This window comes from Gymnoscopelus braueri (assembly GCF_963280865.1).
Source record: "Gymnoscopelus braueri genome assembly, chromosome: 9".
Classification (NCBI taxonomy): domain Eukaryota; kingdom Metazoa; phylum Chordata; class Actinopteri; order Myctophiformes; family Myctophidae; genus Gymnoscopelus; species Gymnoscopelus braueri.
Window position 1 is genome coordinate 9,064,582 of NC_137610.1, and position 13,860 is coordinate 9,078,441.

The 13,860-nt window shown below is 43.2% G+C and overlaps 1 protein-coding gene across 1 annotated transcript in view; it reads right to left on the reverse strand.

Annotated features, from left to right (window-relative positions):
• The window catches only part of LOC308092567 (copine-8-like), a gene marked incomplete at both ends in the record, with an annotated part of 128,471 nt that overhangs the window by 76,695 nt on the left and 37,916 nt on the right, over positions 1 to 13,860 (reverse strand). The window contains 2 exon segments of the mRNA XM_080438542.1: positions 805 to 908; positions 2,086 to 2,132. Coding sequence (XP_080294668.1) covers positions 805 to 908; positions 2,086 to 2,132 — 151 coding nt within the window.

Here is a 13,860-nt window from a genome sequence, read left to right on the forward strand (position 1 = left end):
AGTCATTTATGCTTGTCTCCTCGACTCGAGTCATCTTGGCAGAAACTAATGCGCTGAAACATGCTCGGCAAGGGGTCACAGACGCACTTCCACACGAGAGAGCGATACACAGATACATTTTTTTTTTAAAGAAAACACTGCAACTTGTGCAACGTGTAGCTGCTCTTTAGTTTACTGTGGGGACGGGGTTGCCTGCGTGTGACAAAGTTTTGCTCATGTCACATTCTTTGTAGTTATGCTGTGTCCATGCACAGTGCGTGAGTGCGTGCACGCACACACACACGGAAAATGTTGAACATGTTGCTGTTTCTGTAGCGCGCCCGTCTCAAAAAGTGAAAAGAATGTTTGAAAGTTATGTCCAATGTCCGTTTATAAAACTCCAACGTGCCTCTCTGACCACGACTCATGTGCACGGTTTCTTCTTCTTCTTGTTTGGATTTTAACGGCAGCTTGCATCCTTAGTGTTGCATTACTGCCTGCCACCTACTGGTCGTTAAGTGTATAGGTTTCACTGGTGCACATATGTGCAGTAGGGCCGCCCCCCCCCCCAATGGGCAAAATCAGGGGCAGAATTTCAGTTTGAATCAAAATGTAAAAAACATTACGACACTTAAAAGCATGAAAGCTGGCCTTTGTGCAAAGTTTGTGCAAAGTTTGGAGACGATTGCACTACTGGTGTGCTGGATAAATGGACACGTTACGAATTATAAGTGTACGCACACATAAACATGAGCAGACATAAATTCACCCAAAAAAGCGGCCCCCACTCACACACCAACAGGTATAGGCTATCTGTTTACTTACAGGTCAAAGCGTAGATTCTGTCTCTCTTCAAAAAAGTAGTCGAGAATGAATTTGCGGACGAAGTCTGGGTTCAGAGTGTTGTCTATGACCTCTGTTCTTCCAAACTAGAAGAACATAAGACAGAGGAGAGACATTTAAACAATGGTTCCATTCAACACTCATTCCACATACATAATACAAAACCTGTGTTCCATGTATTTGTTAACAGGACAAATTAACCACTTGAACTCTAGCATCCCTATTCTGGGAGGAACAATTGCCAAAAATAGCAGATCTACAAGCTCACAATGTGGTCACAACACAACACATTGTGAGCTTGTAGTCTGCTATTTGCGGCGAAGAGGTTTGGTGTAGAGGAAAGAGCAGACCAAGTACAGAGCCAAAGGTCAAGTTTACAAAGTATTGAGGGTTTAAGTGGTTAAATGAAATATAATGACAATTCAATTTTGTAACCCTTTTTCACCCGGTGCCAAGTGATCCTGGGCGCTACACTCCCCCCACCAGCCTAGGGAGCCCAGGGCCGAGCTCATGCCTCCTTCAATGCATGAGAGCCAACTGACCTTCTTGTCACCTGACAGGGGGGAGTTTCCCCGGCAGGACGTAGCGCGTGGAAGGAACACGTTATTCCAACCAGTTCCATTCCCCTCCGTCAGGCGCCCTGGCTGACCAGGGGGAGGCAGTATAGCGACCAGGATTACTGCATGTTTTTGTGAGGGTATTAACTACCCGCTAGGAGACACGAGGAAAACATGCAAACTCCACACAGAGTAGGCCCTTTCGCCAACCCCACCTAGGGTATGGGCGCTGATGACACGGAGGAGAAGACACGCTCCCAGCGCCCACAGCGTCCCCGATGGGAATGGATCCCAGGACCTTCTAGCTGTGAGGCGACAGCGCTACCGACTGCGCCACCGTGCCCCCTGCCGGTATTCATTGTTCAATATATATATTCATGCGGAGATTAATCGCTGATATTTTGAGCTAAAATATTTAATTATTCTTAATTTAATTCAATAAAAGATTTATCACTGCCTTTCCTGGGTTTCAATGTAGAATTTTCCTCTGGGGCAAATATCAATAACTTCTTCATGGTGATGTTATTGAATTGTTATGGTGACACTAGCTGAACTACCTTGATCTCGTGCGTCACAAAAGATGACAAACCAGCTTCAGGAAATTACATTCGATTTTACGGCAAAACACTGTGCACATTTTACAGGCGACTGTGGTTTGTGTTAAATTAATTAAAATGCCCCCCCCCAGCTTCTCTGCTGTACTCACCTCTCTCCACTCCCTGTTGGCTATTCCTTGAGTGTATAGCACACAGACTGTTGAATAAAAGAACAAGAGAGGGAGAAAGTGAGCAAGAGATGGGGAGAGTGGGAAAAAAGACGAGAAGAGACAGAAATAAAGGAGATAATTAGACAGGGGACAGAGCGAGTACAGAGGGAGGGGGGAGAGAGAGAGAGAATGTTATGGAGAGGGAAGAGAGAGAAAAACGGAGGCAGAAAGAGAAACGGGTTTAGAAATAAAGGGGACAGAGACAGAGAGACGAAGGAGAGAAAGAGGGGAAGACATTGATTAAGTAGTTAATAGTGAAACAGACAATGACCCAGAGTGTGGCCTGAGGGCGTGTTCTCTCTCAGAGGTCCAAGAGCAGAGGAAAAACTCTCCTAATTAAATGTCACTACAACTCTGCCTCGCGCTGCCATGATATTTGACAAGGAGCTGGAAGGGAGGAAGTAGCACTGAGCTATCAGGGCTGAAGAATGGGGGTGGCAAAGCGGAAACAGACTTTAGAGGGGTGTGTGTGTGTATGTGTGTATGTATATGTATGTGTATGTGTATGTGTATGTGTATGTGTATGTGTATGTGTATGTGTATGTGTATGTGTATGTGTATGTGTATGTGTATGTGTATGTGTATGTGTATGTGTATGTGAGAGAGAGCAGTGCTGGTGGGGACTGTGCTGTGTGGACTATATGAGGAGGATGTGAGTGTGTAGTGGACATGCTGAAGAGTCTTTCCTATTGACATTCAAGTGCCACTGAGGAAGAGAATATATATATTTTTTTGCAAGGGGACACTGGCAAGGACCCAGCAAGGCAATCAGTTGGCACTAAAATGGCATTTTGTTGACTTTCATTTTCATTCATGCAGCCTTCGCTGTATCTGCAGGCATCTGACACATGGTGACAGCTCAATCTCCTGTGGTTTGCCTCCCTCTTTGAAGTGTTCAGGGGGCTTGGGTCAGTATGGACATGGACATTAATAGTGAGCATGTTGGCTGCTGTAAGGCAGCTGCAACCAGGCATTCGTTGTTGTCCTGCGAAAAACAGCCAATAACTACCTCTCATATACTATACCTCTGCTGTCCGACAGCAACCAGCTAACTCCAAAATGTTCATTTTTCAGGAAATGATACACGTACAAGTACAGCTAAATGGACCTCCAAGCTCACAATGAGGTTGGAGGTCAAAAGGGGGTGGAGTCAGAAAAAAACAGCTAACTGTTCCTGAAAAAGTTCATTTTTCAGGAAATGATACACGTACAAGTACAGCTAAATGGACCTCCAAGCTCACAATGAGGTTGGAGGTCAAAAGGGGGTGGAGTCAGAAAAAAACAGCTAACTCCACCCCCCTTTGGTGGGCTCAGCTGGTTTTGGCAGAAGCACTTTTTCATACTTTTCATTGATTCAATATTTTTTTAATCAACACACAGATGTAAAGGGTGTTCAATAGCACTGATTTATGTAAAAAAAAAATATGCAAAAGCGGAAAAATTGAGTTAGCTGGTTTCTGGCGGACAGCAACGATATGTACTGTAGTGAAGGCTTTGAAGGAAATTCATTGTTTTGTGAGGTCACAGTGACCTTGACCTTTGACCTTTGACCACCTATTTCTAGCCAGTTAATCCTTGAGAGTCCCACTTTGGCCACGCCCCCATCTCAGAAAACGGCTGAACTGAGAGGGCTTTCAGACTGAATAATGTAGTGAAGTGTCAGGCCATTATATGGATGAGTGAGTTCAAGTGCTTAAACGTCAAGCATAAAGTTATTTTTAATCTGTCCTATAAGGGAAACGGATATTCGGATATATAAGTTTTCCTTGTGACATACGGTATCTTAGGGGGAAATATTTACATAATTTACGTACCGTAATGTCAATATGACATAAATGTAAGGTGCTGTAAAGTAAAATTGTAATTCAGGGGTGCCGTGGATGAAAAAGTTATTTTCAGGGGTGACCTGAGCCAAAAAACGTTGAGAACCACTGCACTAGACTCACTGTGTAGATGTATGATCATTATTTGACGGTAACTGAATGTAATTACTGTAGAGTAATTGGGAAATGAAAACCGGATACAGCAGTTATTATTCTCTACTGTACATGCAGCTTGTCAGTAGGACACACGCACGCACACGCACACGCACACAGCCACCAACAAAACCATGCAACACAAAACATGTTTTGTATGAATGCCATGTCTTATAGCATTTTGAAAGTCCTCCTTTGGGAACCATCTTAAAAATGCACCTTATCAGTAAGACAGTTGATTTCAACTCATTCTACCCATTCCTTCTAAGTGATAACCTTCACTAACTCTGAGAAGCAGTGCCACCCTTTGGCTGTCCTTGATGTTAGCCAGATTCTCTCAAAAGCATTCACTGAGGATGTTTTTGTACAGGTTATGATATGGTACTATGATATGTACTGTAATTAGATAATATCGGGAAATTGGGGAATTACTTCCTTGACCGTGTATATTTTATTTGATAAAAAATGTAAATAAATAAAAACCTTTTATATTTATTTGTATTTGTATCAAGCGAGTTCAAAGTATCCAGGCAAGAGAAGTAGTAATTCCCTTTTCTGGTTGCCAGCCTGCATGTGCTATACTACTATGTTCCAGATTGAACATTCAAGATACATTTTTATTGTACATCTTATATACAGATACTATGGGGTAAAATGCTTTGGCTTTGGTTCCTAGAAATTGTAGCAGCCATAACAACAATGACAAAGAAATAATAAAGAATAACAACAATTCTAATACGAATAATACAAGCATAGAATAAGTCAATATAGTAAAACATAACAAAGAATGAGTCAATAATGTTATATGAATAATAAGAGTACAATAAATGATGACTCACTGGGGAGAGAAGTTGTATGCACATGAAACAATAATGATTAATAATGTCTGTTTTTGATCAACTCAACTGATCACCTCAATAGCCCAATCTGTGCATTTGGTAGATCAATGGTAGATCAGATCTGGTAGATCAAAAAGAGGTGGTTGTCTCTTTTTTGATCCCTTGCTGTATATAGCAGGTGTGTGTGCAACTTGCCTGAGCTCAGCTGTGTGAATGTAATGTATGGGCTTTTATCTTGTGATGAGTCGCTGGATGACACATGGTGTCTGCGTGTTGTGCGGGGGAAAGCAATACATCAATAAGAGTCCTACAAATAGCTACAGAATGTATTCCCTTCGCTCAGGACGCTTGTCTATCCCCGCACATGTGCACGAACTCCTTCTATTCATTATATTGATGATGAGTAGAACTGGGGCCTCATGATGGGGTTGCCACCACGACTCTTCCATGGATTATGGCTGTGGACTGTTATTATTGTTATTGTTATTATTATTGTTGTTGCTGCTGTGAATCTCCCTCTCCCTCTCCCTCTCCCTCTCCCTCTCCCTCTCCCTCTCTCTCTCTCTCTCTACCCAACCGTTCAAGGCAGTTGGCCGCCCACAGAGAAGAGTGTTCACAGACCACCCTTTGGCCAACCAGGCCTTAAGTGTGGGACACAGACATTCCATTCTAAAACTAGAAAAAGTGCTCCTCGGAGCACAGGTCTCCGCCAGGTCAGGTAAGTTATTGTGGCCTCCTGGTGGCGCTATAATAGGCCAATGTGAAAAGGGTGCCATTTATTCTTAGGTCGTTCACGGCAATCGGACACTGCATTAATGATTTGAGGCATTTTGTTCCAAAAATGTGTTTTGCTAAATTAGACCTGCTGGTGGCACTATAACAGGCCAATGTGAAAAGGGTGTCATTTCTTCCTTGGCCTAGTGGGAATGTGTTTGTGAAATTTCACGGAAATCGCAAGCTGCGTTCATGATTTGAGGCATTTTGTTTGAAACGGACCAATCCTGCCAATTTTGAAGGCCAACCTTAGCCAATGAGGATGGAATATGGGAAATCGAACAGATCCGTGTTGATCACATGACTATAGAGATACTGTGTACCGATTTGCATGACGTTTGGATAAAATCTGTAGGAGTGATATAAAAAAAATTGTTTTGCACAAATCGGCCTCCTGGTGGCGCTATTACAGGCCCATGTGAAAAATTTGAGGCAGAGGTTCTGAATTGGCATCCAGGGAGTGTGTGTGCACAGTTTCGCAGCGTTCGGGCCAACGGTGCCGGAGATTAGCTGTTCACAGACGGACACACACACGGACGGACACACGGACGGACGGACGGACAGGGGGTAAAACATACTCTCTGGCCATGCCTTTCGGCCTGGCGGAGACAATTAACACAAGCTGCAACAAAGCATCAGAAGCTATAGGGCAGTTAGCAAACAGTACTGTCTGGGACTTTGGCAAAATGCAGGACGGGTGGTCATCCTAGTTGTACACTTTTAATTGCTTTCCAATTGCTTTCCAGTTCTAACTATCCCTTTAATGTAAGAAGGTAAGACAAAACTCAGTGTCGGTGACAAGCCTTTTTACACAGTGCATGTGCATAACCTACTCTTCCCAGGCTTGTACACTGAATTAGCAAAAGGAACATCCATTTTCCATAAAACATAAAACAGCTGCCACGTGGTTGGTTGTAAAACAGAACCCCTAAACTCTGTTGTTAACCTGATCATCTTTGTGAATTTACATTTGACTAATAATCATAATGGACCATTATGCAAAATATGATGATACTCAAATAATAATGTTCCATGAATCAAGTAATTATTGTCAATAACACACTAAATAGGCGTAGAGTACATGAGACCAATTAACTTTCGAATCAATCTAGAGCAAAGCTAGTTATTTCCCTAATTCCTAATATTACATTAAAGTTAATATGCACATTGCTTGAAGCACATTTCTATGAATCTCTGAGACTCTAACCACATCTCAAGTTAGCATCTCTACTTCACTGACAGTACATTATGCTAGCACTAGCATTACATTACATTACAGTCATTTAGCAGACGCTTTTATCCAAAGCGACTTACAATAAGTGCATTCAACATAGGTAGGGAACGAAACTACTAATCACCAGAAGTCTTAAGTGCATTCTCTACTAAAACAAGCAACTAAGAGTATACCTAGTGCTAAGGTAAAAGTGCAATATATCAGCTACCTACTTTCTTAAACAGATGAGACAAAATTGGAAAAGCTAATGAGCAAAAGCTAAAACAAATAAGTGTATCGAATAAACAAGATCCAATAAGACAAGAGCTCGTACAACTAATTGACAACAAGTAGGCCAGGCAAAGAGGAAGGGTAGTGTTTCCTGAAGAGGTGGGTTTTCAGCCTGCGGCGAAAGATGGGCAGCGACTCTGCTGTCATGACATCAGTGGGGAGTTCATTCCACCACTGTGGGGCCAAAACATAAAAAAGCCATGACCGTGTAGATCGGCCAGATCTAGCAGCCATAACCTAACAATTAACAGTTAAGTTATTTGATCATCATCTCTCCTTCCTCTAACAGGCTGATTATCATTATCCTTTCTTTAAACAAAAACACAAAAACACAAAAAAAGAGGATTCTCTTTTTTGTGAGAATATGTTGATCTGGGGTAGCAAGGCTATATATTATTTTTATCAGGTGTAAGTGGTTTGTGTTTGTATGTGTATGAATGTGTGTTGTATAATAGTGTGTGTGTGTGTGTGTGTGTGTGTGTGTGTGTGTGTGTGTGTGTGTGTGTGTGCGTGTGCGTGTGCGTGTGCGTGTGCGTGTGCGTGTGTGTGTGTGTGTGTGTAGACTCTGTGTATGCATATACAGTATGTGTGAGGACATTGAGATTAGCAACTTGCACACAAACCCTGACATAGGCCATGGGGCCGTCACACCCCCCCACTTCAAGACAGGGTCCCAACAGGAACCCTGACCAAACCTACAGCAGTTACTGAAAATACACTTTTTAACATACAAATACAGTGATAGGCCTACTTACAAATACCCCAAAACCCAACCTCCCCTAGCTCCTGCTCACATCTATATTAAGCCGTAGCCCACACCCCTCTCAGCAACAGGTACCTTTGAAGCAGTTAGTGGGGGTTGTGACGGCCCCATGGCCTATGTCAGGGTTTGTGTGCAAGTTGCTAATCTCAATGGCCCCGATTCATAATGAGGGTCGTAAATATGGGGTAAATAAAGTTCGTAAAGGAGGTCGTAGTTTGGTAGTCACAAACGGATGTGCAATTCCCAAAAGGGTTCGTATATCACAGAGACGTGCGTACGACCAGTGCGTATGCCCAGGTGTGTGATGATTACTCTGGAAGGCTGCATCCAACAGCATCCAACTTCAACGTCACCGTGCTGAACCGTGCTAAACAGCGTTGCCATGTCCGCTTATTATAAGCGAATTTGGGCTTATTTTTCTGTAAAGTTGCTTGTAAATATTGGTAGCTGTGGGGACTGCGTTTTTTTGGGCTTGTTTCTAAAGTGTAGTTGGTTATTTGGGCTTGCTTCACAATTGTTCAATTGTTTTAACCGGTGATTCTCAAATATTTTTATGTCATGGACCCCCAAGTTAATATGTAGGCTAATTTATCCCTATAAGCCCCATCTGAAAATGTTTTGTGCCAGCTGGAGGCAGATTTGTGTTGTTAGAATGTTTAAAAAATCTTCCAGAATGAATAAAGCTGCTGTTTGCTTTGGCTTCCCCTCCTCCAGAACCCATCTTTCTCTGTCCCCACGCTCAATTTTTTCTGTAGAAACCCACACGTTAAATATAAGTCATTTTGGTTCCGGTGACGTCATGGCCAAGACAGACGCTTGAATCTCAAGCTCCGCCGAGCCCTTCTAAAATAGCCCTATAAAGTATGTAAAAACTAACAAATGATGAAGGAAACGTATTGACATGGTCACTAAAGAATGTTGGGAGATAAGAAATCGAAGAAGAAGGATTCTATCAGTGGAAACAAGGAAGAGACAGGACCGCGTCCAAACACAAGGCAGCTAAAGCTAACTCAGCTAAAGCTAACAGGACCAACGCAAGCCATGGCTGCCGGCGGTATCGGTGGGGAGTCTGAGATGCTAACGGAGATAAGAAAGCTCCGACAGGAGAATAATGACAATTATAAGGACACAAAAACCTCGCTGAACAGACTGGAGGCCTCCATGGCTGAAATAAAACAACGGATGGACAAGTTGGACGAGAGAGTCACCGTAGCAGAACAAAGAGTGAGCGATACAGAAGACAGAAGCATGCTACATGGCAGGGCCCTAGCTTACTTGCTGAAGAGAGAGGCTAGCCTGGCTTCTAAATGCGATTCTTTGGAGAATAATCTGCGACGTCACAATTTAAGACTGTACGGGGTAAAGGAGGGTGCAGAAAAGGATGATATGGCTGGCTTTATTAAGGATTTCCTGATTGCTAATTTGGATTTGGAAGAGGAGCTAATCGTACGGGTGGTTAGGGCCCATCGCTCGGCCGGCCCCAAACCAAGAGATCCGTCTGCACCACGAGGTCCATAATTGTGCGATTCCTAGACCAAGGCGTGAAACAAACAATCTTGCAACAAGCGTGGTCACAAGGGAACATCGAGTTTGAGGGGAAAAGAGTCTTTTTGGATAATGACTACTCACAAAGCCTACAAAAAAAGAGGAAAAGTGTGTGGGAAGTGATTAAAAAACTGAAAGACAAGAATATTAAAGCCAAAACAATCTATCCGGCCCAAATAAAGATCTTTTTGGACACCGGAGAGAAGGTCTTCCCCTCCTTACTGGATGCGCAAGCCACGCTGGAGAAGATTGGAATTGACATCGATGTGGAGGAACGAGATCTACTCGACAGGGTGCTGCTGCCAAGGGACGGATGGAAGACGCAAAGAGAGAAAAAGAAAGGCAGCGCGCTGAATCTGGTGGATGTCGAATCCCTCATTCATGAAGACACAGTCGTACAAACAAAGTAACCGACAACATTGCATCTCATCTGTGGACATTAAAAAGGACCTTGAGTTAACTGGCGAGACTGAATCTCATCCGTGAACATCTAGGAGGACAGTAAGTTGTCTGATCGGACACTGATAAAATTGGACCATTTGTTAGTAGTATGAAAAGTTATGTAAAGGGCATAGTTTAGCATAGGACATGGGGGTGGGGGGAATACTCTGCTTTTTCGGGGGGGGGGGGGGGGGTAGGCAGGCAGGCAGATGAAAGTGCATTTATACTGAAGTTTGACTTTAAGGCTGTTTCTTTTTAATTTTTTTATTGTATGCGTATATGTGTGTAGGCATATATAGGTATGTGTATAAGTAGGTGTACGCACTATTTTTTTTTTTTTAAATTTACATCTGTACCTGCCGGGTGAAGGGGGGCCTAATATAAGTATGTTTAGTCTAAGGTTTGTTTATATTCTGGTTGTGCCTCCCAGAGGGGGAGGGAGGGGGATAGGGGAGACATTAGAGAGCAAATGAAGAGCATACAAAAAAGTTAGCTTGTGTTTTAGGCCTCCTTCAGGGTTGGGGTGGAGGGGGGGCGGGTGGCAGAGGAAAGTGTGTTTATACTGAAGCCTGACTTCGTTGTTACTTTATTATTTTATTTGTTTATTCTTCATTCCTAACATTTTGGTACATGCCAAGACAGAGGGGGGGGGGGGTGGGTAGGTAGGATCCTACACGTTTAAGTGTGATCGCTTGGACCCCGTTATGGGTTATTGGACTGAATTTTGTTGTGCTGTTGTGGTGGGGTTTATATACATAATGGTTTTGCCTTCCGGGGGAGGGGGGGAATGTGGAGGGGTGGGGGTTGGGAGAGGGACTTTTACATTTAGGTTTGATCATGTGGACCCATATAGGTAATTGGGGCCCCCCTGGTATCAGGGACGGTGTCTTTATTTATTTTTTGCGTTGTTGTGTTGTTTGATATTGTAGTGGGGAGGCTGTGGCCGGGGTGGTTGGTCGGCATGCCCGTTGGGCTTGTCGATCTGTTATTTTCGGCCGGGGCTTTCCCCGCAGTGCTGACACGGGATCTTGATGGTTAAATTAGAGTTATTTTTATTAGGGTCTTGTCTCCCAGAGAGGGGGGGGGAGCAGGTGAGGGGGTGAATATATTTCAGTTTGGCTTCGGGGCTATTTTATTTTCTTAATTTCTACATTTGACCACTTCTGTAGTCTGTACATGTGGGGAATGGGTTGGGGGGAGAGGGCCCATTCGGATCCCATGTGGGTTACTGGAGTCCCTTAGGGTCCAGTGCTAATATATATATTTTTCTGCTTTGTACTATGGGGTGGGGGGCTTTGGTGGGGGGGGGTTGATCGGTGGGCCCGTGGCGTGTCGTGGCCTGGTGCGTTGTGGGCCCGCCGGCCCGCCCTTCTCGGCCGGAGCCTTTTCATCCATGCTGATGTTGGGGTCTGATGGGTTATTTTTCACTTTCAACTTATAGTTTGTACATAAGGGGGGACAGATGAGGGAGTGTATATATTGAAGCATGGCGTGGAAGCTAGTATATTATTTGTATTTCGACATCATATCATCTCTATACCTGCCGGACAAGGGGGTGGGGGGGGGCTATATATTTAAGTTGAATTTAGAGCCTACTAGGGTTGGCCCTTCAAGAGGGTGGGGGGGGGGGGGGCGAGAGGGAGTGGAGTGTTCCTCACTTCCCCTAATTTTCACTTGATTTGAAGGGGCTTTGGTGGGAGGGGAGGGTGGAAGCATGCTCTAGGAGTAATGCAAACTAAGCAACGCGACAAGGGGGACATGGGGTGGAGTTCCGTTGCATCTGCACTTTGTGCAACCTTTTCAGGGGGTGAAAGCCCTCTGCCCAGGATGCTCCATGGGTGGTTTTTGTTGTGTGTTTTTTGTTTTTGGAAGGAGCGTCCTATGGGTTTTTGTCGAGGCCTTCTACTTTAAGAGGCCTTTTCTCTATGTTTTGTGTTTTCAATTTTGTTTTATGTTTTTCGGCAAACTTTTGAGGACAGGACAGATACTTGGAACCGATCTTATTTTTTATGCATGGCAAAGCAAGATGGTCGGATATGAAGGGGATTGTGTAGAATATACCAGGGTGTTAATTAGGATAAATAAGACAAAATATGAGTAATTTGAATTTTATTACATACAATGTAAAAGGGATTAATAACCCCATAAAAAGAAAGAAAATTCTTAGTCAGCTGAAGAGACTAAATTGTTCAATAGCGTTGCTACAGGAGACACATTTAGACGACAAAGAACACCAGAAACTAAAAAGGGAATGGGTTGGTCAGGTTTTTAGTGCATCATATGATAAAGGGAAAAAAAGGGGAGTGGCAATATTGTGTCACAAAGCGGTGTGTTTTGTACCAGAAAAAATATATGATGATAAAAAAGGCCGGGTCATTTTGGTGGTTGGTACAATAGGGGATACATATCTGACTATTTTGAATTTATATGCTCCAAACGAAGAAGACCCCAGCTTCTTCAGGGATGTTGCGTCACTGCTGGCTGACAATGCGAAAGGAATGATTATTTCAGGAGGCGACTACAACGCAGTCGTGAATCAGCAGATTGATAAGAAGCCATCGGTGGTCAGCCCAAAATCACAAAAAACAGCAGCTCTGTGTGGCATGATAGAGGAATTGGGGCTAGTAGACATTTGGCGACTGAAACATCCAAGGGAGAGGGATTTTACTTTTTTTTCCAGGGTACATGGTAGTCACTCCCGTATCGACATGTTCTGTGTCTCTAAACAGGATGCACATAAAGTAATGAGCTGTCATATTGAACCCATAACTATCTCAGACCATAGCCCAGTGGTAATGTCCGTGAATGTGGACTCAGGTGCGCGCCCTAGATACTGGAGACTTAATGTTTCCTTATTGAACAATCCTGAGGTGGTTCAAAAAATTAAAGAGGAAATACAAAATTACTTGGAACTAAACGATAATGGAGAAGTCTCCCCGTCCATTTTGTGGGGGGCGGCAAAAGCGGTAATAAGAGGTAAGATAATTGCTATCTCCTCGGGCCTAAAAAAGGAAAGAGAGAAAAAACAAGTACAATTGGAAAATAGTATAAAAAAATTGGAAAGGGAACATAAAAATTCAGGCAGCAAGAAGGTTTTGGGAACGCTAGACCAATGCAGAAGGGAGCTTAATGATTTACTGACATATAAGGCAGAAGGTGCACTACGGTTCACAAGTCAAAAATATTATGAAGCCGGTAACAGGGCGAGTCGTTTATTAGCATTTCAATTGCGTAAGGCACAGGCAGGAAGGACAGTGTCAAAGGTGGTGGACCCGGGCTCCAACAATTTGGTCTCACATCCTAATGATATTGCTAAGGCTTTTTCTACATTTTACAAAAAATTATATGAATCTCCAATGGTTGAAAACAAGGAAGATAAAATTAAAGCTCTTATGGAAAAAATCAATTTACCTAAATTAAGCGAAGAAGATTCACAATTTATGGTAGACCCAATTTCAATGGAGGAAATTGAAGAAGTAATAAAAACATTAAAAAATAATAAATCTCCTGGTGTAGACGGATACTCAGGGGAATTTTACAAATGTTTTGGGAAGGAGATCATCCCCCTTTTACAGAGGGTATTTAACTATGCTCTTGGAGAAAAGGACCCCCCTAAATGTTGGTCAGAGGCGATCATTACTGTGATCCATAAGGAAGGCAAGGACCCTACTTTCTGTGTCTCATATAGGCCTATAAGCCTATTATGCAATGATGTGAAGATATTGAGCTCTATCATGGCTAAGAGAATACAGAAGTGCATTACCAAGATAATAAATCCTGATCAGACAGGCTTCATGCCTGGACGACAGGGAATACATAATATTAGGAGAACTTTGAACATAATGTCTATAGCCCGTAGGAGTAAACAAACAT